Source organism: Trematomus bernacchii, unplaced genomic scaffold (genome assembly GCF_902827165.1).
Source record: "Trematomus bernacchii unplaced genomic scaffold, fTreBer1.1, whole genome shotgun sequence".
Lineage (NCBI taxonomy): Eukaryota > Metazoa > Chordata > Actinopteri > Perciformes > Nototheniidae > Trematomus > Trematomus bernacchii.
Genome location: NW_022987616.1, coordinates 5,167,130 through 5,192,871, shown reverse-complemented (window position 1 = coordinate 5,192,871; position 25,742 = coordinate 5,167,130). Strand labels below are relative to the sequence as shown.

Sequence of the window (25,742 nt, the reverse complement as noted above, 5' to 3'; positions counted from 1 at the left end):
TCACCGCTGAGCTTTAATCAACTTTGTACATGCTGACCAGAACATGACAGATGGATATTCACAGGATAATCATATGCAGTATGGATAGTCCGCCCAGCTGAATGGATATTTGCCCTTTAGCAGACAGACAGTGAGCACCAAAGTTCACATAGAGCTGTAGGACATTGTTTCCTGACCTTTCACTGACCACTTAACAAAATATATTACATCATCTGTTTAGAGTCCCTGAACCCTTATAGAAAGGCCAACAATGTCCACATAAAGAATAACACATAAAGATCCTAATCACGCCCTTTTAAGGAGAGCCCTAAACAGAGTACAATAATATTATCTGGGTGTGTGCAACTTTGATTCATTGGCTTGCCCTTAAAATGTAATTATCGCAAAATAGGGCGGGTAGGAAAAAAATTGCAAATGGGAAATGTACATTAATGAGGCTTTCTTTACCAATCAGGTCAAATTATATAACACACTTGACAAACCAGGCTTTCAGTCTCAAAAAATCTGAAACCAGTGTACAGATAATTTGGTGTATGAGTAATTTAAATGCACTTTTCCAACCCATGCTATTTGATTTGAGTGCATCTTCTGCTGTTAAGCACACACAATGATCAGTCCCTCTCAATATATAACTCACAACTAAAAAATGTGACCTAATTCCGTGACGCAGCTTAAGTATCAGGGGTAGCCTTTACTCCCATTCCTCCCTCAGATCACAACCACAGCATGGAGAGGTCAGCCATAATGAGGACACACTGATGATAAAAGTGGAGCAGTGGTAAGGTAAGAGGACTGTGTGTGTGTGTGTGTGTGTGTGTGTGTGTGTGTGTGTGTGTGTGTGTGTGTGTGTGGTTGCTGGTGAGAGAGACAGACGCATGGAAAGAAAGAGAGCCTTTGACAAATGCAACCAGCATGAGTAAGACATCTGCAGAGTAATTAAAGGCTTAGAGTAGTCATACCTTGAGTTGTAAGCCGTCTGCATTCACTCCACACTATCAGCTCATTTAATCTATTTTAGACTCAGTCACTCAATAATAGGGGAGCGAGACCATAAAGAAACACTTGAGTAATGGGATATTATGTTTTGTGATACAGTATTGATTCTCAAATCAATTGTTAATCTAATAGTCTAATACATTTGCGGCAGACAATGTTATTTCGGTCGTGTTGTGAATTTACAGGGACTGTGATGAATGCAAATATCATAAATCAGCCAGATTTTAAGCATCTGGGGAAGTTAAAATTGCAGTATGTTGCCTCACTTTTCAGTATCGCTTATTAAATCAAAACCCCTTTATGTGATACTGAATTCATGCCGATACACAGCCCTACTCAATCACACACACTCTGAAGAAAGGATATGTGTGTTTCCAAGTATTACACTACGCAGAAGAGTATTCCAGGAATACCAAGCCATTACAGTGTACATGTAATTAAGACAGATATCATTCAATGTCAGCATCTCCTTAGGGGCAACACATCTTACAACACACATGCTGCCTCCTGTCTGTGAGGAAACACTACATGACACATGACTAAGGTGGAAATAGATAAGACAGAAATGATAGGAACACACACATGCAGACAGCTCAGCACGTCGGTTGTGAGGTCAGTGCTATGAAAGGCCAGCTATTAAAGGATATAGTGGTTTAGACTGACTGAGCAACAAACAGGCTTACGTTATATGATGGCCTGGTGAAGGAATCAAGCTGCTCAGCAACATGTCACATTGCATTTAGGCAAGGAGGGTGCCACAGGCCAATGGCACAGTGACTCTATGGCAAAGGACAGACACACACACACACACAGGTATGTGCATTCATGTTGACAAGGATGCAGAAGAGAAGAGAAGAAAGATAAAAAGATTTTTGAAGACAAGTTATTCTCGCTGTCATTGCCTCAGGGCTCCAGCTTTTCTGTTGTCCTCACCTATAATAATCATCACATATATTAGCTGTAAGTCACTCCGGCAGATATTTATAGAATCCCTCTCTTATCCAATCCATGGAACTCGACACAGCTACTCTGAGTCAGACAGAAAGGCAGGGAAATGCAAAGAAAAGGATAAGAAAGGGGGACGGGGAATGAATGTGAGCCAGATAGACAAGATGACACAAAAAGGGGTTATGACAAAAATAGTGAATGAACCTGCAGGCTGGGAAGAGAGTAATAATAGAGGTACAGAGGAATGGGTGGAACTAAGAAAAACTAAAGGAGGTCAAAAGCAGTGAAGACTTCAGATGTATACTTGCATAAGACTTGTCTACAAAAAAGACCTCTTATTCTCTACTAAATCTCCCTCTACAGCCTAACAAAGGCCTGCTTTATATTGAAAATGGAACTGTACGAACAATATAAAGACATTTTTTACACACAATTTGACTCCCTCTTTGCCTGCCTGTGATATTGAAAAAAACATATGAAACATCAACTCTACACAACCATCTTCTTTACTTTAAAGGGACCTATCATGCAAAATGCACTTTTTGATGTCTTTTATACATCAATGTGTCCCCGGTGTGTCGGGGAACTCACGCAGCGTCAGAAAATAAAACCCTCTCTCTTTTCCTCCGTACCCAAATCTCTAAAAACGGGGCTACAACGGAGCTGATCCAGATTTGCGTTCGATATGACGTAATGTCGGAAATGTAGGCTGGCTTTACACCCACGGCCCTATCAGAAACGTTGCTATCAGAAACAATGCCCGACTGTTTTGGACGTAATATGGTCGGTGTTTACATTAGCATCGCTAACACTCAGAGCTAACCTGTACTGGAGAGCATGTGTGTGAAGAAGCAGGAAATAATAAGGAACTCACCTTGTGGTATAACCGGCAAGAGAGAAAGCCTTTGAGCTCCATACTGTTTCAGAAACAATCCTTGATAATCCATGATATGGCGTTTCATCACCGCAGTATCTGCCGGTAGAATCTCCCGCATGAGCTCAGCCCCATCCTTTTTTATTTTTTATCAATTCTTTTATTTTTTTAAAGCTTTATACCCCAAATCAGCACTTTTGAAACAGGAAGTGAAATAGAGGGATATGAGGCATGGCTAGAATGGGTGATCTGTTTGGTATTTTGAGCAAAACACTTCATAGACATGTTTTTTATATATTTGTATATATCTGAGACCTATGCTATTGCCTAAAAATAGCATGATAGCTGACCTTTAAAAGGACAGAAGCAGATGCCATGCAACAGCAGGTCAGGAGCTGCTGGACTGGACATCACAGTGTGAGCCTTAAACTGTGACAATGCAGCTTCAGTCAGGGACAAATCATTGGAACGCTTTCTGATGAGCACTAAGACACAACCAAGGACTTAAAACAAGAACTGACAGACAACATCTGCATTACAGATTTACCAACTACTTGACAATGAAGCTGGAAAGTTGATCTGATCTGTTTTGCACTGCAGAAACAAAGCTCCTGACACATGGTGGAACCTACACATATTTAGAATCAGCTTGCCATATTGAAACCTAATGTTTTAATGTAATACATCCTGTTATGGTCTGAAGTGTCCCAAAGTGGCTGGTCTACAACACTAAAAGAGTTATAGCTGCAATCTGTGAAGGTTCCCTGCCTTCACCCACTGAGGATTTTCATTTTTAACAACAAAATGGGACATACATTCATTCATCTATAAGAAGTGTTGTCTGTTTTAGGATAATATAAGTTCCAGGCCTCAACATGTAAGAATGAAAGAAGGGTCAATTTATTACATAGCGAGGCTTTATATTGGTCAACTTGTTAGGTTATCCTGTGGGATAAATGTATGCTTAATGATTAATTTGTATGTTGGAGGCTTACTCCTGTCAGACTGAAAATAACTGAGGCAGAGGGATAATTTCACAAGCATACAATAAAGTAGGAAGGACAGTAACTTATAGAAAAACTCTTTAAGGCAGCAAAATCATAATTTGTGATCACTAATAGATCCAAGAGAAGACCTATTCTTTATCGTGTGTATTGCAGACATGGAACCATGAGGTGATTTTGTAATGACCAGTCTGATTGATTTCATAGACTCTGTATTGTTTAATCTTTTGCACCCACTAAGCTTCAGTGGTTACAACTAACATTCCCCCTCCAATTTGTTTATGCTTTGGCCTAAATCCATTTCTGTAAAACCATGAGCTGTGTAACCCATTTAGGCTCTGAGGGATGCAAGTACAATTTCAAAGAATTAGGGTTAAAGTCAAAATTGGCTACCTGTCAACGAAGGCTATTTTCAGCAAGCTGCCTGATACACACCTTTTGCCACACAAAGAGATTTCAGAAACACAAACACCTGCCACTTCTCAGCCATTATATAAAAATACTTCTGAGGACGTATCGGAAGGTTCTGGGCCACATCAATGTGCCTTTTATTTTTCTATGCGTCTTGGCACGGTAGTATCCGTGGCTCTTCTGTATTGTCTGGTGTAAGAACCTGGCCAGTCTCACTTGGTTCAGAAAGGAAATCTGTTTTTCTGGAGGGCCCAAAGTGACAGGCCAAAGATATGGAGGGCTGGGGGTTACATTTTGCAATATATGTATGCATGTGTTTGCATGTTGGTTGCATTCTCAGGCCTCACCTTTTATTCATTCCTTTGCAGTCCTGTTATTTACTGGTTAACTTTTGCAAACTCCATGCTGTAAAGTAACCTCACATTAGCACCTTCGAACTGTAATTTTCACACCCTGTGGCTCAACCTGCTGACCTGGCACGGAATGTCATTTTTATGTTGCCAATTGTATGAGAAACACACCGCTTTATCAGGTGGCTGGTGAGAAAAACAGCAGGGGAGGTAGCCTAAGGCATAAGAAGGAAATGTGCTGGCGGCAGTCCTGCTCTGTGTTATGCAATCCAGTTTGAACAAGTAGATTCTTCAAACTCCTGTATGTTTTTATACTTCAGTCAGTGGCACATTGCTCCATAGACGGCTGAATCAGACCGGAGCAAGTTTATGACACGAGCTTGGATTATTCACTCTTTTGGACATGCACGGACAACATTTAATTCATATTTTAATGTTTTTAACAGACACTGCAGTGACTAAACCAACAAAGGGAAGTGTGCTTTCTTAGATGATGTCATATCGGACGATGCATCAATATCAATCTTTCTCATGCATCAAAAAGCAAATGATTATTCAGTACCGCGTCGCAGCATGGAGGTAAACCTCTTGTGTCTTACATTGCACCCTCAGGCTTAACACCACAGCCAGGTGACTGGGATCTACCTACAGACTACAGCTTAGATACAAAATAACAGCTCTTGGTTTTTAGCTGTCTTGGCATCTTATATACCTGGCTGTCTAGAGGCTGCTTAATCCACACTGAACTTCCACCCTTAACTGCCACCCTTAACACAAGGTCAAAAATCAAACGGCATCGTTTAAATTGCCAAAGATAACATGCTTAGTATTGACCTCATCAGCAATATGCCCTCAGTACTGTGCATCTGTCACACTGATGTCCATCAAACACGCCATGATTCCTTAACCCAATTACAGAGACACTCAATCCAAGTTTTAGAAAGTAAGATAGTTCCTACAATGTTAAAATGTTTAATAGTGATGTGGCTTTTAGAACATCAGTATGAGTCATCAAAACAAACAAAAAACAGAGTGCAAAAGAGGCCAAATCATCCTCAAAACTGCTGGTGCTTAAGCCAAAAACGGCATGCTCTAACATCATGTCTATCTGCATCAAGAAAGAGAAACAGTGGATACAAATTGTGCATTTAAAGAAGGAAAAGTCAGACAATGTTTAGGCCTAGATTATGGGATTATAGGAAGTGAAAATCGCACAAATTGACATGAAACCTTGACCTAACCGACTTTTGGAGACATCTCTACAGTGGCCATTTAGTTACAAACGTTCCACAAAGCGGTTATGCAATATAATCCCCTGTATTAATTTATAATAAGACGCTGGATGACATATTTTTAAATAGTATTCCCCATTACCTTAATGCAAAATGAATAATAATGTAAAATATATGATGGAACTTGTAAAACAGATATTATATTCCTACTGAGATGAGGTATTCTCCATTAATTTGCTAAAGCCACGCTCTGCTTCATACTGTCTGTTAACCACTGCCACGCATAACAAAACCAAGCCGGGCAACCCTAAGGCGGATGTGGACAAAGAGCAAAAAGCAGAGCAGCACTCTGCAGCAATGGGCCTACATTCTTTTATTTTTTATATAAACTACCGGTATGTCATCTTTTACACGATTATTTACCCCATGGGAACAATTTGTCACCGACATCTCTATACTGAATACATAAATGAGTAATGCTGCTCAATTACGGCAGAGCTCTTTTGTTTACAGCTGGGAAAGCCAATCTCTTAAACCTTAAACATCAGATAAAATATTCTGTAAACAGCCTGGCTTTACCATAATAAACATGATGCTATCTTTAGAAACAAGATGAGTAAAGGATGAAGGCGAGTATACGTATTAATAACAAGATTGCAAGAGGGAAAGCTCTGATAGAACTGTATATTATATGTAGTAATATTTCATTTTAGTATTTGTTCGATATATATCATTCCAAGCACCACACGGTGGCCTTGTTTGTTACAATAATGTGTGTTAAACATTGGAAAAAAGGCTTAACATTTGGAAATTGGTGCCAAGAATATTTGTATGTCCTCCTCTTGCCAAGTTGACTCTCTGTCCAACATATAAGTATTGGCCCCAGTGCAAATATTCAGCAAAGGAAGAGAATGAGAGCAGAGAGCAGAGATAAGCTGTCTTGCATGGGAAGATCTGCTCTCTCATGACACAGACCCCTAGCAGCTTATCCTACATGTGCACAACAGGAAGCCAAAGAAGAGTTCACCGCTCACACACACACACACATTTGAAGTGCATACATCACATTCATGCAAGACTAATAACCTAAGAACTGCAACTGTATAAAGCGTAATAATGCCCAGTGGGGTTAAGTAACTACGTACATTTACCCTAGTAGTGTACTTAAGTACATGTTTGAGGTAGTTTACTAGAGTATTTCCATTTTATGCTTCTCTATACTTCTATTACTCTACAATTCAGATGTAAATATTGTACTTTTACTCCATTACATTTGTGTAGTACCTTTAGTTACTTTGCAGATATAGATTAATGATAAACAATATAAACACTTAGTTACACCTGGATTACATTCACATGCTACCAAGCAGTAAATTAAGTAATTAAAATAGCTCCACCGTGACCAGCTTGATGAACATATCAATAATTAAAATCAAAACATATGATATATATGATTGTGAAATCTGCACAATGAGTACTTGAGTATTTCTAGATGACAATACTTGTGTAACGTTTTGAACACATTACTTTTACTTGTAACAGGGTATTCCTACACTTTGGTATTTCTACTATTACCTAAGTACAAGATCTGATCATGCCTAATGATGCTGTACGAGCCAGAATACCCGAAGCAAGACAGACATTTACGTAGACAGCAATAGCAAACCGCTGGACAGCTGTCATCTCCTATGTGTGTCAATCAACTACAATAACACAAAGGATCATAGTTGACAGCAAGTGAGGCTTAATGTAGCACAGGAAAGGGCATCGTCAACTGGACATGAGATGGTCTGACTCACCGAATGGTTGACTCCCCACATGAGCACGCTGAGCAGCGGGTCGCTGGCACGGAAGAGCTTCACTTTCTGGGCGACGAAGTGCTTTTTCTTCGTCTTCGTTTTGCTCGCAATAGCTGCGGCAATGCTGCTCGCCGAAGCCATCTTTTAGCAATCTGAGTTGGTTTTTGCAGATCTGTGCGATTATCCTGACAGAGTGTGTCTCTCCCCTTGAAGCTGGCACAAGTGGCCACTAGCTCACGACTCAGAAATACAAACACTTTTCATTTCTCGCAAATCAAAGTCAACGAATTATTTTCTACATCAAACGTGCCTAACAGCTTAACACACGCTACGGCCCTATACGAAAGAAACAGTAGGATAAACTAGGATGTGTTTAGGCTAATACTGCTGCTCTCCTTCGCCCAACAGTATGCTGCTTCCCTCAGCACACATCATAAGTCACCTCTCTTCCTTCCTTCACAAGCTAGTCCCCTGTGATGTGAGCTGGCGTTAGCATAGCCAAGAAGCTAGCAACGATACATTCAGCAATATTAACAAACGAATTAAACAGGAACACTTTACAGCCCCGTGACAAATAAACACAAATAATTATTTAGCTTTAGAGTAGATTATTAAAATGACACCTTAATGACGCCGAATGACTAACTAAACGCTCTTGACTATCCGCTAACGTTAGCTCCTCCGACCTTCGCTAGCAAGTAGCCAACTGACGGCAAAAAACACAACCAAACACCGTACACTAGTCTACTAGCATTAGCCTACAAGCTAACCAGCAGCCAACTAGCCCTCCTGCTACCTGCCCGTGTCAGTCCGTGGAGATGACAGGGGTTTATCCTGTCATGCCTTTGCTCCGTTTGAATTAAAACGCAGAGGAGCTGTTATTTCGAGGTAAAAACCACCGGGTGGTTGAGTGTGGGTCTGCAGCTTCTTGTGAGCTGCTGTCACTGACAGCTCGAGGAGGGAGGTGACAGCCTGCTGAGATCTGCAGTGGCTGCGGCGCTGATTCGCTGCAACCCTCCTCCACCGGACCTATGCTACTTTTTTTGTGATGTTTAATCAAACCTATCAGTGTTTTTAATACCTAAATATGCATGTACATTTCAAATACAAATCGCATCGTGCATTAATCAGAACCGTTTCGATGTGAAAATTGAGCATTTTTGTGACGACTTTTCATTTTCAGGTGGCCATATGGATTTGAGAGTGCGTGCAGGGATGCGCGTGTCTGCAGCTCTTCTAATAATGATAATGCATTAGCAGGGAAACCTGTACATCATCCCGACCATCCCCCATCCTTGGCTTGCTTTCGTTTAGATTAAATCTGAGGCACATTTCAGGCAGAAGGGTGGTCATGTCCCACACCACCAGAGGTAATGTCTTTAGAGGTCATTTGGTTTTCTGGTGCATGCTGTTTCCATTGGCACATTGCTGTGTCAGAGCCTCTCTGAGAGCAGGAGGCCTCAGTGCGCTGGAGAGATAATTTGTTTTATGACTCACTCTTCACAGCAGTGGTTACATTTACCTCAATATTCTCCAATGACCTGTACAGGACACACTGCAATCCCCCATCAACAAATGTACTTACGCGTTGGATTTTCCATTGCTTCCCCCCATTCCTTTTTATGGAGGATTAACTCAGAATGACAGATTTAGGAAACATATTTTGATTTTGTCCTTTGCATAATTTAATATCCTGTAATTCAACATCTCTGTGGTATGCAAACGAGGAATAGCCTACAAAACATTGAATACACTTCGAAATCCTGACCCATGTCCATTTTTACACAATATACATGGTGCAATTGCGTCAGTTACACACATTTAAAGTCAATAATTAAAGCCTAATATATTTTAACAATAACTTGATTTGTTATAGGAAAATTACCCACATTGCCTAACTAGGCAAGCGTTGCCTAGCAACTCAGTGTCAACCTCCTTTTCCACAACACTAAACACACAGCCTTCTTACCGGTTGTCATGCTAATTATAAATACAGAATTTGTCCTTTAGTTTGGGGGAGAAATTGGTAAATCATAGTGAAATTTGAAGAGGTGGGTCTGCACTTGTTCGTAAAGCGTTATTTTTGAACCTGCTAATGTGGCATGTCGGGTTAGCTTTGTAGCTATGAATGCTAATGTGGTATAGCATAGGTTGTATTGCTGTCAAACTGCTGTGATCAATAAACGCTGTTAAGACAAATATTCTTTCTCTCTAGGTCACAACATGGGGAAGAAAGCGAAAAAGGAAGCTGAGACTCCATGCAAGGAACCGGTGAGAGATAAATGTTTCTTAAAAGGTTTCTATACTTTGTTTCCATTGTAGCCTGATGCCCATCTCCCTCTCTCCACAGTTTGAGCCACTCCCTGTTGAAGGAAAAACTCCAGAAACAGTGGTGTTGCTGCTGAGCTCCCTGGAGGAGGACATCCTAGTCAAAGCCTGTGAAGCAATACACACATTTGCAGAGAAAGGTACAGTAAGCTATACTGCTAACCCCTAATTGTTTTTGTGTGTGCATCCCTGCAGCTTGAAAGCACAACATGTACTTGTGGATGACCACTGCTCATCTAATATCTTCAGATTTGTTATAAAATCTACATTATCATCTAATTTGTTTCCCTTCTAAGCTCAAACATTTAGAGGTGACATAAAACAATCAACATGTTATTATATTACCTGTTTATTACTATGTTTAACACCATCCCAATTCTATTTTGTTATCTGCCATTGTCTTTGATTACATTACAGTGTTTATCCTTACTAATACATAATAAATGCCCACAGGCACTGTTAGTCTGTTTGGCACCATCATGTCCCTGTTGACTGTCTCCCCCTGTTGTTAGGAGATGATAACAAAGTCTCTCTGCTGGGACTCGGGGCATTAGAGCCTCTCTGTAAGCTCATCAGCAACACCAACAGGCTGGTCAGACGCAACGCTTTCATGGCCTTAGGCATCATGGCCACCAACGGTTTGTCAGACAACATACAAAATCAAAAATGTGACTACTAAGATGTTTGATGACTGTTTGAGACTTGTTGACTGGCAGCACAATTCACTGTTTTGTTGACTTACACACTGAGTGACTGATGGGTTTGCTCGCTGAATAACTGTTCCTCAGTTATTAATCTAGTCTCATGTTTCCATTGAAAGGTGAGGTAAAGAGTGCTCTGAAGAAAAAAGATGTCATTCCATCAATCATTGACAAACTGTCACTTGAAGGTGAGTGAAGTGAGTCAGTTGATGTCAAGATGAATAGACTCAGAAGCAGATGTGTACTTATAGGGGTGGAAGAAGTACTCAGATATTTTACCTAAGTAACAATAACAGTAACAAAAAGAAAACAAATCTATTTATGTGATGCACTTTTGGATTGATAGCCATTTCATTTATGTAAACATCATTTCAATATTGTAACACCACTGACATGTCACTCATTTTACTTATTTCATACATCAGGTGGCCTATTTTTGTAATTTTAGGATCATTAAATATATTTCAAGGTCTAATCAGGTTTGAATAAGGAGTCACTTTTTAGCTTTCAGATAATATAATAATATAGTAGAGTAAAAAAGTTCCTCAGAATTGGAAGTAGTACTTGAGTTAATGTACTGAGGTACTTCACACCACTGTTTAGTTGCACAATAACAAATGTTAACACTGTTTTCTTTCCCATTCAAGAAGATACAGTGGTCCATGAGTTTGCGACACTGTGCCTGGCCTCTCTGTCGGTGGATTTCGTCTGTAAGGTCCAGATCTTTGACAACAAGGGCCTGCCACCTCTGATCCAGCTCCTCTCCAGTCCAGACCCGGATGTGAAGAACAACTCGCTTGAAATCATTTTTAACCTAGTTCAGGTGACTAGTGGAGATTTCAAGGCGATATGGTTATAAGCTTTTTCATGTTGGACACATACTGTAGACGTTTGGGATTATTAAAATTGAAAAGGTTTTACAATTGTCATTGTCCTTTCGTTTCCTGTGTTAAACTGTATGTCTGTAGGATCAGAAAAGTCGTCTGGCAGTCCACGAGTTGGGCGGGATCCCTCCACTTCTGGAACTGTTAAAGTCCGACTTCCCTGCCATTCAGCATTTGGCTTTAAAGACACTGCAGAATGTCACCACTGATGCAGACACATGCAACACCTTCAGGGAAGAGCAAGGGTTTGAGAAACTCATGGAAATCCTCAGTAACACGGTATATGAGAGAGAGAGAAATTGCTTTTGTGGTAACATGTATATCTCACCCTTTAGTTTTGGTTACATTTAGAAAATAACATATGGAGAGAGTTAAGTTTTGTTTGCACTATTAGCTAGTAATGGTCCCCTTTGAAATATCACTTTTTCTAAGATCCTGATGCCCTTTAAATCCTATAAATCTTTTTTATTTCCAACAGGACTTCAGTGACCTTCATGCTGGGACCCTACAGGTAGTTGCTAACTGTTTGAGTGACAGTGAGAGTTTACAGCTGATCCACAAGGATGGAGGACTGAAGAGGCTGATGGAGTTTGTTCTCACCCCCAACACACCTGACATCCAGTCCAATGCTGTGAAATGCATCACCAGGGTTGCTCATAGCTGTAAGCACAGAAGGAAACAAGAGGTTTTTGTACTTTAAAGCTATGGGTTTAGAATTCATAAGGGCATATTCAACACTTACTTTCTCTCTGTTTGATTCACGGTGTGTAGCTGAGAATCGCAAACTGCTCCATGAACAGAATGTGGAGAAGGTTCTGGTAGAGCTTCTGTCTGTGGCGGACATCAGCGTGCAAACAGCGACCTGCCAGGCGGTGAGCGCCATGAGCTTCCACCTCGCCAGCAAAGACAGCTTCAGAGACCTGGGTACACACACATTCACACAACAACACTAACATTAACACACACATTCAACAGAAGGAAGTGTGAATGAGTTGCATCTGTGTGTGTTTCAGGTGGAATCCCTGCAGTTGTACAGCTGCTGAACAATGAGAGTTTGGTGCTGAAAGAGGCAGCAGCACAGGCCCTCTCTTACCTCACACATAGCAACCAGCTCAACATGTTGTGAGTGACACACAACCTATTACACACTTTAAAGATAATCCCTATAGTAAGCAGTGGTGGAAGTTGCATAACATGTCAATAATCAGCCTTAAAACTGTAGTTTGCAGTCTTTAAACGTTTTGTATGTGTTTTAAGGTTGTGCAGTGTTCCTTCCTCTCCACTATTTCACAAATGATTTAATACCTCATCCGTCTTTGCACGGTTCTCCCTGACTGAATATCCATTTACCTCTCTTCTTTACCTTTCTCCATTATAATCTTCCACTTTTTTATTCCCCTGACAAATCTTCCCTATACCCATCGTCTCTCGGTTTGACTTCATATTTCAGTATTACTGTCTCCTTCCGTTCTCGGGACATTTACCTCCACCTCCCATGCATCACCGCCTCACTTTCCTTAGCCAAAATGTTTCTTATACTCTACCTATTTGTGCAAATCCAACATACATACATTCCATGCTGCATGCTTTGTTATGATACTGCATGTATAGTCAGCTCCTTGCATTAAATCACTCAACCATTTCTGTTCTATCTGCAGTGCAGTGTACGAGGCAGAAGGCCATGAAGTCCTTGTCCAGCAGCTAAATGGAAGCTGTCTCAGGACGTTGGCTAATTCTGCTGCCACACTTGGCAACATGGCAGCGCAGGAGGTCATCCGCTGCAGTATTCTGTCCCTAGGAGCCGTTAAAGCTCTGGTGGAGCCCCTGAACTCCACAGATACACAACTGCTGGTCAACACCACGCGGTGCCTCGCAGTGCTGACCTGTGATACAGAAGCCAGGGCAGAGGTGGGTGTCGTTTAACACGCATATGATTTGATCAACTAATAGATTCTTTAATTTATCAATAGATCCGTAAAAAGGAATTTAGCATAAAAAAAGCATTACAAAAAATGACGAATCAACTGAAGAAAGCTTAGTCAACAAAGACCAAAACAACCAACCATATAAAGGGGAAGCCCTAGTTTTGCATAAAGGAAATATCAGTTCAGTTTGCTGATTTTGATTTTACGGTTCCTGTTTTTATTCTTATCTTCATCTCTATAATACTGAAACTAACGGAACTAAAACTCCCTGTCCTACATAGCTGCAAAGTGCTGGAGGCCTTCACCCACTGGTTAATCTGCTGCGTTCCTATCACAAAGAAGTGTTGCACAATGCATGCTGGGCTATCAGCGTCTGTGCCAGTGATGGGCCTGCCGCTGTGGAGATGTGCACATTTGGGTAAGAAACTGACTTAAAGGTCCCATGTCATGGCCATTTCTACTGATCATAATTCCATTGTTGAGGTCTACTAAAATACATTTATATTGTGCAATTTTCCAAACTCACATTGGTTTCTCATACAGTATCTCTGTATAGTATGTGTATTTACTCTCTGTCCTAAACGGCTTGTTGGAGCTCCTCCCCCCCCCACCCCTGTGAGCCCAGTGGCCGTCTGCGAGACAGCGAGACACAGCGATACCTAGCCCGAAACACACACACACCTGCAGCCTGGCTGGGAGTTTGTGTGTGTGCTCAGGCTGAGTTCCGCAGTGTCTCGCTGTCTCGCCCACCCCACATCAGTGAGCCGGCTCACAGTGTCCCGCTCCTCGCAGCAGCGAGCCTCGCAACGTCCCGCCGAGTGTGTGTGTGTGAGAAAGTCCGCGGATTGGTCCAAACGTAACGGCTCTGCGGAGGTAACATAACGGCTCCGCAGATTGGTTACGTTACGTCATGTCACTATACCCGAAATACGACACTATACCCAAGAAGTAAAAAATGGAAAAAGAGAAATCTCCAATGAGGCGTTCTGGGGCAGCATAGACAGGTATTTTCTGTGTTAAAGTTTTACTCTTTGAGGGTTTGTGACTCTGCAGACTGTTTACATGCATAAAAAGCTACATAACACACAAGGGGACGAGAAATAACCAGAAAAGACATGACATGGGACCTTTAAGGAAATGTAATTAAAAGTGTGGAGACCAGCTCATAGTAATAGCTTGAATAACCACTAGGTGGCAGTATAGGACAGTATTACATGAAGCTCCTCACTAAAGTATGGAGCATTTTGTTCATGTATTTTTACATTTATCATCAGTCTGAATATATCCCTATATGATTGCATTTCTGTTCTGTGTATGTGTCTCAGAGCCCTGGAAATGCTACTGGAAATCAACCAATCAGTGAATCGAAGGAGCCGTTTCAGCGAGCTGGCTATGATCAGCCTGCTTAACTCCAACCTGTCCGCCAAATACAACCTGACCAGTCACTTAGCCTCCACTGACCTTATATGTGACGGCTTCTATGACGCTGGGAAGGTGTGTGTGTGTGTGTGTGTGTGTGTGTGTGTGTGTGTGTGTGTGTGTGTGTGTGTGTGTGTGTGTGTGTGTGTGTGTGTGTGTGTGTGTGTTCAACACTTTTGCATCAACTCCTTTTCTGTCTCTCTTTTTCTCAGGCTCGTGCAGGACAAAGGATTCTGACTTTAGAGGAAATGTCAAAGCAGCCGGTCAACGAGCACCGGCCCATCATTGTAGTCAACACAGCAGCAAAGTATGTGTTCTTGAATGTCTTAAAACAATTAATTAAGTATTAAAAAACTAGAACTAAACTTTGAGAATATATCCAGCCGCTCCCCACACTGTAAATCAACCTTACACTACAAGCATAGTGGGAAACTAACAAGAACACCCACACAGATGGTGGTAGAGACATAACTGAGTCTTTTACACTTCCAGCCACACCATGAAGTTTGCCAGTACAATTTGTTGTGGCTGTTAGATTACCAACACCCTCCCCCTGTTTTCTCCAATCCAGTGATCCCATTTCCCCCCTTTAGCTTCTTTTTCTCCACTCTCCTCATTGCCTTCTGTTCGTGTGGCCTCTTGAGGGTAAACGGTCCCTTTTTTATAAAAGATGGCAAGACACACACAGCTAAAGAGCCTTTGTGTTTAGACTAATGGACCTATGCGCACAACTATGATGATGCCTGCACAACACACACGCACACTGACAATACAAATACGAATGTGTATCAAAGTCTAAACGTGCATAGTATACACACATTTAAACAAGCTTCCAACATTTTGATGAATTAACATGGCCAAAGTGAGCAGAACCCCCTCATGGTCAACCATGTCCCCCCTTAAGCACACACACACACACACACACACACACACACACACACACACACACACACACACACACACACACACACACACACACACACACACACACACACACACACACACACACACACACACACACACACACACACACACACACACACACACACACACACACACACACACACACACACACACACACACACACTCAGGCATTCTTAAGCAGTTTGTTATGTAATCTGTTCATGAGTTAGAATGACTTAAGTTTGCCTTTTTAACCTTTTAGAGCAAATGGGTGCTCACTGCTCGTGTCGCACGCATACAGACAGAGCCACATAAACACACAACAACAACAACTGAGGATATACAAGAAGAACAGTGAAAAATAGAATAATAGATCTGTGTTCAGTTATTTAAACCCTTCAATCCTTTCTGTGGCAGAGAGACAGTGGAGACAGAAGAGAGGCAGAGCAACACATCAGAAACAGACACCAGCAGCAAGGCAGAGCGCAGGACCCCGAGGTGAGTCTCATAGTATCATATTAACACTGCCAATAATATATAGAACATTTAGTAGTATTTCTAGAAGAGGATTTATGTTATTTGTTATATGCTGTGTGATTAATGAACAAACGTAAACAAAGAATGTAGGCCACTGTCAAATCACAGTTGATATTCTCCCTTATTTTAAAGACACTGACTGAGTTCCTCTTACATTCACTGTCCTTGTGCATAGGAAGAAGAAAGAGGGGGACAAACAGAAAGATGAGCCCCTACCCGAGAAACCGTGGAAGATGATGGACGACGTCTCGTTGCAGCTTCTCATTAAAGAGGCCAAAGAATCCATCATCCCTCTGACTGATGAACGGGAGCAGTGTGCTGCCTTGGCAAGGTGACGGATGAATGCAGTCTGCACATAACCAACACGCACTGTCACTGTAAATAAGAAAGAAAATCGTAGAGTATTCTATGATTGGCAGCCATTGTTCTTTGATAATAGAACCTACCTGTGAAATGTTGAAGGTTCCTGCACTCTAATGTGTTTTCTGTGCATGGATTTGGGTGTCAGGCTGGTGAGTGAAGCCATGGGTGGAGCAGTGGAGATGGAAAGGTTGCATGAATTCCCGTGGGTGCTGCACCTCAGCGAGCTCAAGTTTCAGCTTCAGGCGAACGTCGTTCCCATCGGCTTGATCAGCAAGGGAATCTACGGTCATAGGGCTCTTCTCTTCAAGGTACCTAGATACCACACAGCATCATCAATAATAATAATACATTTTATTTGTAAAGCCCCTTTCATTGCTAAAAGTAATCCCAAAGCATCTTATTTCAAGCCCCTTTGGATTAGCATGATGTGCACAATAACATATTAAAAATAGGTGCTTTGGTTTCTATAGAATTATTCTCCAACCTGTCTTTTGCTTTCCCTTTTCAGTGTCTGGCTGATTGCATTGGAGTGAGCTGCACACTGGTCAGAGGGGAGTATAACCGGGCTTGGAACGAGGTGCTGCTCTTCAACAGGAAGGAGCGCCCTGCACAGCCCTGCCGCTACACAGTAGACCTCATGCACCAACCTGGAAGCCTGCTGGCACCAAATACACTTGCAGCTGTGCAATACCAGACTATATAGCAATATATTGATTTGTATTGTGTATTTGTAGTTAAATCTGACAATAAAGTATCAAATGTTCAGTTGATGATTGTGTTGCATGCCCCAGCCTAAAGGAAACATGCTGGCTGTGCTCTTTTCTGATAAACACACTGGTTTAACCTGGTTCTTCCCAACAGAGGATTTACAGTGTAACTGCAGAGGAGAGACAGGTTGTTATCAGGTGGTCTTTATCTGGTGTTTGTGCCTTGAATGAGGTCAGATCATTGAAAAGGAAAGGAAAACATATTGTTGTCAGGAGTCAGAGCATAATGTACCGTAGGATTGCTCAGTGCATAATAAGTTCCTATAATGTGAAAGTGTTATTGCATACTGTGCATTACTATACCTCAATGTTGTTTTATTGGAAAATGTGTAAAACACTAACTATATACAGTATATAATTATATAAAAAAACTAGGGCTGTCAGTCGATTAAAATATTTAATCGCGATTAATCGCATGATTGTCCATAGTTAATCGCGATTAATCGCAAATTAATCGCACATTTTTTATCTGTTCTAAATGTACCTTAGAGGGATATTTTTCAAGTTTTTAATACTCTTATCAACATATGAGTGGACAACTATGCTTTATATGTTTGTTTATTATCATTTGAACAATGACAAATATTCTCATGAATATTAAACACAACAACCTCTGAACATTACAAATTCAACCTAGAACCTCTCTCATACAATACTGTGTGTGTGTGTGTGTGTGTGTGTGTGTGTGTGTGTGTGTGTGTGTGTGTGTGTGTGTGTGTGTGTGTGTGTGTGATCGTTGGAGCTATGTGCAGCTCAAGGCATATATGCCTGTGTGTATGAGCTGTGTTGCACGCACTATCCGTGCTGAGTGTGCTGTCTGGCTACCTGCATAAAGTCAAGTGCTCGGCGCAGTTGTCGGCGAAATGTCGCTCCTCTGTTTTCATTGAAACAGCTCCTTATATCCGTTAGCTCAGCTAGCTAGCACCAGATGCTAACAACAACACGTAAGGTGTGCTTCGCTCGCGCCACACATACACACACCCTCCCGGTCCTCCCGATGGCCAGTCCGGGCCTGCCGGTGAGCGTGGAAGTGTGGTCTGCCACAAGCGGGCAGCAGGAGCGGGGCTGTCAGCATCAGCTTGTAGATGGTATTTTAAACTCGATGCGCTCTGAAACTACGGCGGCCGAGGACAAAAAATACACATGCGTTAATCGCGTTAAAATAATTAGTGGCGTTAATTTTTTTTTGCGTTAACGCGTTATTAACGCGTTAACTTGACAGCCCTAAAAAAAACATATTAAGATGGGATAAAAACACAAAGTACTGCAACGGTAAAAGAACAAATCTATAAAAAAGGAAATACGATTCTAGGAAAAACCAATATGTAGGTCTACAATATCAATATAACGGTAAAATACACTAACAATAACACGTACAATCGAGCTGGTTTTAAGCCATAAATAACTTTATGCACCATGTTTAGCAATAAACCTCCTGTGCACTGCACCCTGTAGCCGGAGGTGTGATCGTTGACCCGGTCACACAGCGCGGAGGAGCCGGGGAGGACCAGCGGGAACTTGCCTCTGCGGATCAGTCCGGACACACTGCACACACACATACACACACACTGCACACACACACTGATATCAGGACTTGACTTTTGACACACTTCAGCAGCAGCAGCAAACATGTCGCGTTTCGTCGCCCGTCTCTCCGTAGTATTTTCCCAGCAGGCGACGGTCAGATCCGCGGTGTTACCGAGGAGGATCCCGGTGTTCATCCGTCCCGTGTCCACATCGCAAGGTACTGGGATACAATTTGATTTCTTTACCAACAGTTATCTCAGGCTGCACACTCTTGCAGGTGCACGATGCTGCACTTTTCTCACAAAGCATGGAATAACAAACCTGCTGCTGGTGCAAAAAGGGACTACAATTAAAGTGGGATTGTAGGATTCAGATGAGCTGCATTTTACTTTATGAATTTGCATAAAGTAACATTTTATGATTGTTTTGTTCAGCCTTGAGGAGTGAGATGTATTATGTTCCAAGTCATGTGTTAACCATTTTCTCAATTGTCCATGTGCCCAGGATCTGTGCGGTCTTATATTGAGGGTTATATTTTTGAAAGGTTAAGAAAATATTTTCAATGCATTTAATTGTTTTTCGGTTGATTGCGGACAAAGACTGTGGATTGGCCAGGAAAAGTGGATTTAATGTCATCCTGTCTCTCTGCAGGCCTGCAGTCTCTCACCCGTTACAATGAGACCACAGACTGGCAGAAGAAACTGACCCCAGAGCAGTTTGTAGTCACCAGAGAGAAAGGGACTGAGATGGTGAGTACTGCATACATACATTATCTACCAGAAAAACATACAGGTGGACTTTGCTCACCTCTGTATGTTTTTCTGTTTCAGGTTCAACCAGCCACAACCCTGCTTTATGAGAGAGAAGCTCTCAGATTATAATTAATGTTAAAAGTACAAAGTTCTTTTTGTGGGGGTGGGGTATGTATGTGGGGTGGGGTGGGGTCATGGATGTATAATAGAGTGGCGAAGTCACGCCCACCTACTTCCGGGTAATGGGACCTTATTTCGGAAAAATTATGCATTAGCCGCGTTCACACCAAGTACTTTCCTGTACTTAGTTCCGGCACTAAGAGCCCTGGCGCTTTTAACCCCAGGGTACTTAGTACAGATCGCGTTCACACCGGAGTACTTTTCCCTGAGGGAAGATTACAAGTACAGTAGGTGGCGGTAAGCACCTTAAAGTTGTTTGCAACCCGCTACAAAACAAGAGAAGAAGAAAAACTGATACAGGATCTGTTTAATCGCCATGTCGGTTTTCTTTATTGCACTCTCAAGACATAACATTAAATAGAAATATTTTAAATGTAACTAAAGTGTCAGTTGTACATGTCAGTAAACATTGTCAATATAAAATAAAGTGTCAGTTGTACTATATAATAACAGTAATAACAATATAAAATAAACTCCCAGCTGTAGGGAGTCTCAGCAGCAAACCCACCTTTATTATATATCTTCCTGAGACCCACTGCATCCGTCTGCCATAAACACTATGCAAACATACATGTTAGTTTTGGCCCATAGTGGACTCCATGTTGTGTTGTGTGAAATGGGGGGAATTAAAAGTTTAGGTCAAATAATATTTAAAATTATATAAATTGTCATATTTGTGTATGTGCCCCTGCCATTCCCCCACAAGGTTGCAACATTGATGATAAATAAATGACAAATAAAGCTTTGCCAGTTTATAACCGATGAAACATGATGGTATCAGAATAATCACTTACATGTGATGTATAGGATGCTACACAGGTCACAAAAGATAAAGTGTCAGGAGAAATAAGCTTAATCGCCATGTCGGTTTTCTTTATTGCACTCTCAAGACATAACATTAAATAGAACAATTTTAAATGTAAATAAAGTGTCAGTTGTACATGTCAGTAAACATTATATATAAAATAAAGTCATAACAGTAATAACAATATAAAATAAACTGTCCCAGGTGTAGGGATATTCCCAGCAGCATGCACACCTTAGTGCAACGTTGTGTGTCGTGTGTCAGTATTTACAAAAACTATACCAAATAAACTGTTATTAAATGCAGTTTGTCGCTCATCCTGCCGCTGCGCCGACGCTTCCTCATGGCGCAGCGCCCACACTTCATCCTGGTGCTGCTGGCGCTCCATCTGCTGCCTGGCGCTCCATCGAGGTGAGCATCTTGTCCTCCGTTTCCTGGGCCTTGGTGAACAGCACCATCTGATCTCCACGCAGCGACTCATTCACCACGGCACGCCGGTCCTCCAACGCCTGGGCGGTGTCAAAGAAATTCGCATCCCGTGTCCGCTTTCCTAAGAGGGGAAAATAAGCAATATACAATATACAAGTTTAGTCGCCATGTAGTTTTACAACATACTAGGAATGTGTTTTTTGTATTTTCACAAATAGAATTAAGGTTTCACAAATCTGAAACTGTGTTATAAAGAATCTTTTGACTCTCTGGGATAATCCAGTCCAGATTTGATGAGTGTAGGTATAGTGGTTTTAGATCAGGACCTGGTCTAATGTGGTCTACATGTAAAAAAAGCACTGAAATCTCCCTTTTTTTTATTTTCACAAATAGAATTAAGGTTTCACAAATCTGAAACTGTGTTATAAAGAATGTTTGGCCTCTCTGGGATAATCCAGTCCAAATAAATCGGCTATGCAGCGATTTAAGAGGTTCAAACACGGAGGATTGTTCCTTTTTGAAGAGTGCTTCATGTATGCTTGAACTTTGTTTAATGTTGTTGAGGCAAGTTAAACATAAAATATGATGAATATTATGAAATAAACATGATTGTGAACATCAGTTCGATGCGTAACGTTCTTTCAAGACAAAATTACAGTGTGTGTACCTTTGCGTTTGGTTGCTGGTAAGGAGGACGACAAAGCGCTGTGATCTAGAATGCAAAGCTCACTTGTTTCCAATCCCGAGAGTTGTCCATCCTCGCCTGAAACAGACGATTAGTGCCATGAGTTAGTGAAGCAAATTACAGAAACACTGCACAGTTATTCACAAGTCAAAACGTTTTCATACAGCGGAGAATATCTAGCTAGCTAGATGTAGCTAGCCGGGGCCGGTGTTAGCCTATTATGGCTAGCATGGCTAGCTTGATCTACTGAGCAAATAAAAGTACATCTGAGACCATTATTGTGCAGATTAAAACCCCAGTGCATGTAGTTGATTTTACCTTCATCGTGGTAGTCATCGTTGGCCACTGAATCCGCCGTTTGTAGTCCTGAGTTTCTTTATATTTAGCCGGCTGTGCACAATTCCCAGGTCGAGTGAAAGCTACCGAACTGGCTTCAGTAGCATTCCCTGGGTCGCCTCCTCGGCGTAGATCTCCAGAAGCGCCGACACCTCCTCATCATTTCTTGATGCTTGCCATAACTGCTTTCAAAAACAAACACAACGCACGGAGCGTTGTGTTTTTGTAGCGAGGAAAAACAATGGCGTCTCCACACAACATTTTCAGAGTTGTACGGGCGTGGTTTGCAATTCGCCCAGCCAATCAGCACTGGGGAACTTTTGGAGCACTTTTCACCCACAGAAAAGTACGCTCTCTGAGCTGGCTCTAAAATGGGGGTAAAAGTACCCGAGATTAAGTACGATTTTTGGTGTGAACGCGACATAAGGGGTACTCACGGAACTAAAACGCGAAAAGTACGGTGAAAGTACTCCGGTGTGAACGCGGCTATTGAAGTCAATGGGGAGAGAAAACTTATCTTTCGATCCCGTTTGAATTGTGCCATGAATTACACATATGATGTTTGTCAATCTTAAAAAATAATTTCCATGTCAAAAAAGTCACAGTTTGTTGTAAAACTGTTGAAATATAAGACTATGAAAAATACGTAACTAGAAAGACTACAAATCCCAGAGTCGCGTAAGTGATGTCACAATTGTTTTCCTCCACCATTCAGATACCTAAGATCAGCGCAATATAGATATAATCTATCTATATGGCGCTGGCTAAGATAAGATAACTTTAACAAGATGCCTGTGTGCTTAGTACCAGGTTGTTATTATACCAGCAATGGGTCTTGCTCGTTCTTTTGCTTCCCGTCTGATGAAAGGACCAGGAGTGGCTTGATCAAGTTAGCTACCTAGCTAGTAGCTAGCACGTTAGTTAGCATTACAGCCTTGTCATTTTTATTAGCCTTAACATGAAGTAACATTAAGTAACCCAAAATGTTAAACAGTAAGAGTAGTAGTCATATTTCGTGAACCCTTTGAATAGTACTGTCACCGGTGTGATCATTCTATAATACACCATTTAAGCCCGGGGGAGAAATGCTAACGCTAACGTTAGCATCGGCGATCTTCTCTACTTCATGCTATCTGCACAAATGGTTGACATTAAACATTAAAACGACCAGGCAGTTCAGAGAGAATCAAAGGAAGGCAGGCAGGCAGCTTTGCATGACATTCTTCAGGACGTGTTTCATTGTGGTGATAGTGAGGATAGTCAATCATTTTGTTGACAAGACAGTAGTGACGGCCATCTTGGTGACGTGTGTTGTTGACCAGAAATGTAGTTCATTGAGCGTTTCACACAAACAAATGTGTTACTTCACAGTTTTACGACACATTTTTTTTTTTTTGACTTGCAAAATTATCTTTTAAATTGACAAACATCATATGTGTAATTCGTGGCACAATTCAAACGGGATCGAAAGATAATCTTTCTCTCTCCATTGACTTCAATACATAATTTTTCCGAAATAAGGTCCCATGGAGGTCCACCGGAAGGGGAGGGACTTCGCCACTCTATAAGAACTGCCTGTCAGCCTTCCATCTGTGCACAAACTTATCTCGTGCCCTCATTGGTCATGTGCGCGTTCGTGTGTGTTGGAGGAGGGGCTCTGGAAAAACACTAAGGAAGTGGCAGATTTTTTCCGGTTGTGTATTTTCAAATTCGAGCGCACTCGAGCCGGTTTCTCCAAAATGACCTACCCCACCTTTAATTAGGTGCAAAAAGTAAAAATGCCTTGCAACAAGTGAAGTCATGCATCCACAGTTTTATTAGTTTACTGGGTAGTTTTATCTATAATAAAACATCTTCCTGCATGAGTTGAAAAAATGTAGAATCGTAAAAAGTACTATATTGCCATCACAGATATGGAGTAAAAGTAGAAAGTAGAAAGGAAATGAAAATACTCAAGAAAAGTACAAGTACCTCAAACTGTAACTAAATACTATATATAAAAATAATAAGGGGAAATGACTGTACTGGAGTTACAAAATAATGAGCATTAGGGCACAAAACTAACAATGGTGAAAAAATCCTCAGCTGTTAGTTGTGTGTTTCTGCTTTTAATACGAAGTGTGTGTGTGTGTGTGTGTGTGTGTGTGTGTGTGTGTGTGTGTGTGTGTGTGTGTGTGTGTGTGTGTGTGTGTGTGTGTGTGTGTGTGTGTGTGTGTGTGTGTGTGTGTGTGTGTGTGTGTGTGTGTGTGTGTGTGTGTGTGTGTTCTCAGCCCTTTAGTGGGATCTACCTTAACCATAATGAAGTGGGGATGTACCACTGTGTCTGCTGTGATACTCCACTTTTTAAGTAAGTAAGTTTAAAGAGTGAATACTTCCCAACATAAATGAGATATTTGTATAGAAATGCATTAGCAGATTCTGATTTAGGAAATGCTCCTTCCTCTCTTGATAGCTCAGAGGCTAAGTATGACTCTGGGACGGGCTGGCCGGCATTCAAAGAGGCTCATGGGACATGGGAGCGGGACGAAAGCCACGCCTCCATCATTCGTCGCCCTGACAACAGCCTGGGTAATGCTGGGACTGAGGTCCTTTGTAAAAACGTGAGTGGTTTCCTGAGCGCTGGAGCCAAGGTTCAGTTTGCTCAATATATCTCTGGGTGCAGTTTTTATAAAGCAGTAAAGTTAGATTCTTCGATGCATTTAATTATATCTTTGCATTCAGAATTTCATTGACTCATTTTGTATTTTTAATGATATGTGTGTGTGTGTTTGCTGCAGTGTGATTCCCACCTGGGTCATGTGTTCGATGACGGCCCGGACCCCACAGGTCAGCGGTTCTGCATCAACAGCCTGGCGCTCACCTTTAAACCCAGAGAAAACAACAAGCCTGAAAACAAGGAGGAGCAGAACTAAACCCACTGGACTTACATTTGTGTTTCATTTTACACATCGAAGGACCGCCCAAATGTCAATAGTCATTCAAAAGTGTTTGACCTAAACATGTTTGCAAGCTTTGTGTGTCACAAAATGTCTTGGTAATTGCATTTTGAATGAAGAGGACCTGGTGTTTATGGATATAAACTGGACAGAAATCTACATGCAGCTCCTTTAAAAACACATTTCCTAAAAAGTAATTGTAGTAACTGTTGTATTATTCACTAATTCTTTGTTGAGTTGGTCACCCTGAATGTAAAAAATGAATGTATGAATGTTGGAAAAATGTCAAAATACAATCTGCCTGAATTAAGACCACCTCTTTTATGTAGAGATTGCAAAACACAGGAGTTATGACATTACTGATTCTGTGTTTTCAGACAACATTGAATTGAATTGTTTCATCTTTTAGGAATCAAAAGCAAATAACTTGTCAATAAATGCACCTTTTGTTTGTTCTCTGAATGTATGGTGAAGCTAATCTGTCGGAGTTTCTTAAGACTTAAAGTTAAATAAGAATGAATTGCTGCCCCCTTCTGATGCTCACAGTGCAGCACCGCAGCGTGGCCTCATATCTGCCAGTAAACCAAGCTAATATTTAACAGACCATCCTGCGTTTCACATTGTTTGTCCCCTGCTCTCTGTCTGTTTACA

The 25,742-nt window shown here is 41.4% G+C and overlaps 3 protein-coding genes and 1 long non-coding RNA gene across 5 annotated transcripts in view; 2 read left to right on the top strand and 2 right to left on the bottom strand.

Moving 5' to 3' along the window:
• The window catches only part of pip4k2aa (phosphatidylinositol-5-phosphate 4-kinase, type II, alpha a), a 28,909-nt gene extending 20,336 nt beyond the window's left edge, over positions 1–8,573 (bottom strand). Inside the window, exon 1 of the mRNA XM_034132396.1 lies at positions 7,615–8,573. Coding sequence (XP_033988287.1) covers positions 7,615–7,755 — 141 coding nt within the window. The 5' untranslated portion in view covers positions 7,756–8,573. The remainder of the gene's footprint in view (positions 1–7,614) is intronic.
• A 730-nt stretch (positions 8,574–9,303) lies between these two features.
• Positions 9,304–17,413, top strand: armc3 (armadillo repeat containing 3). 2 transcript variants are annotated; one of them, XM_034132394.1, is made up of 18 exons: positions 9,304–9,665; positions 9,830–9,885; positions 9,965–10,082; positions 10,455–10,580; positions 10,763–10,831; positions 11,291–11,466; positions 11,612–11,806; positions 12,006–12,189; positions 12,299–12,451; positions 12,541–12,649; positions 13,186–13,435; positions 13,734–13,870; positions 14,778–14,946; positions 15,084–15,178; positions 16,192–16,272; positions 16,487–16,642; positions 16,820–16,982; positions 17,183–17,413. In XM_034132394.1, the coding sequence occupies exons 2-18, from the start codon at positions 9,838–9,840 to the stop codon at positions 17,375–17,377; spliced, it is 2,424 nt and encodes an 807-aa protein (XP_033988285.1). In that variant the 5' UTR covers positions 9,304–9,665; positions 9,830–9,837; the 3' UTR covers positions 17,378–17,413. The 2 variants fall into 2 exon arrangements, with proteins under 2 accessions (XP_033988285.1, XP_033988286.1); XM_034132395.1 differs by having other exon boundaries at positions 9,304–9,885.
• On the bottom strand, positions 16,603–18,954 carry LOC117484005. The gene is made up of 3 exons (XR_004556064.1): positions 18,857–18,954; positions 16,758–16,986; positions 16,603–16,686 (listed from the first exon to the last, which is right to left on the bottom strand). It is a non-coding gene; the product is annotated as an uncharacterized LOC117484005 (long non-coding RNA).
• Positions 18,929–25,694, top strand: msrb2 (methionine sulfoxide reductase B2). The gene is made up of 5 exons (XM_034132398.1): positions 18,929–19,185; positions 19,620–19,717; positions 24,426–24,502; positions 24,608–24,755; positions 24,933–25,694. The coding sequence occupies exons 1-5, from the start codon at positions 19,071–19,073 to the stop codon at positions 25,065–25,067; spliced, it is 573 nt and encodes a 190-aa protein (XP_033988289.1). The 5' UTR covers positions 18,929–19,070; the 3' UTR covers positions 25,068–25,694.
• Positions 25,695–25,742: the final 48 nt, after the last annotated feature.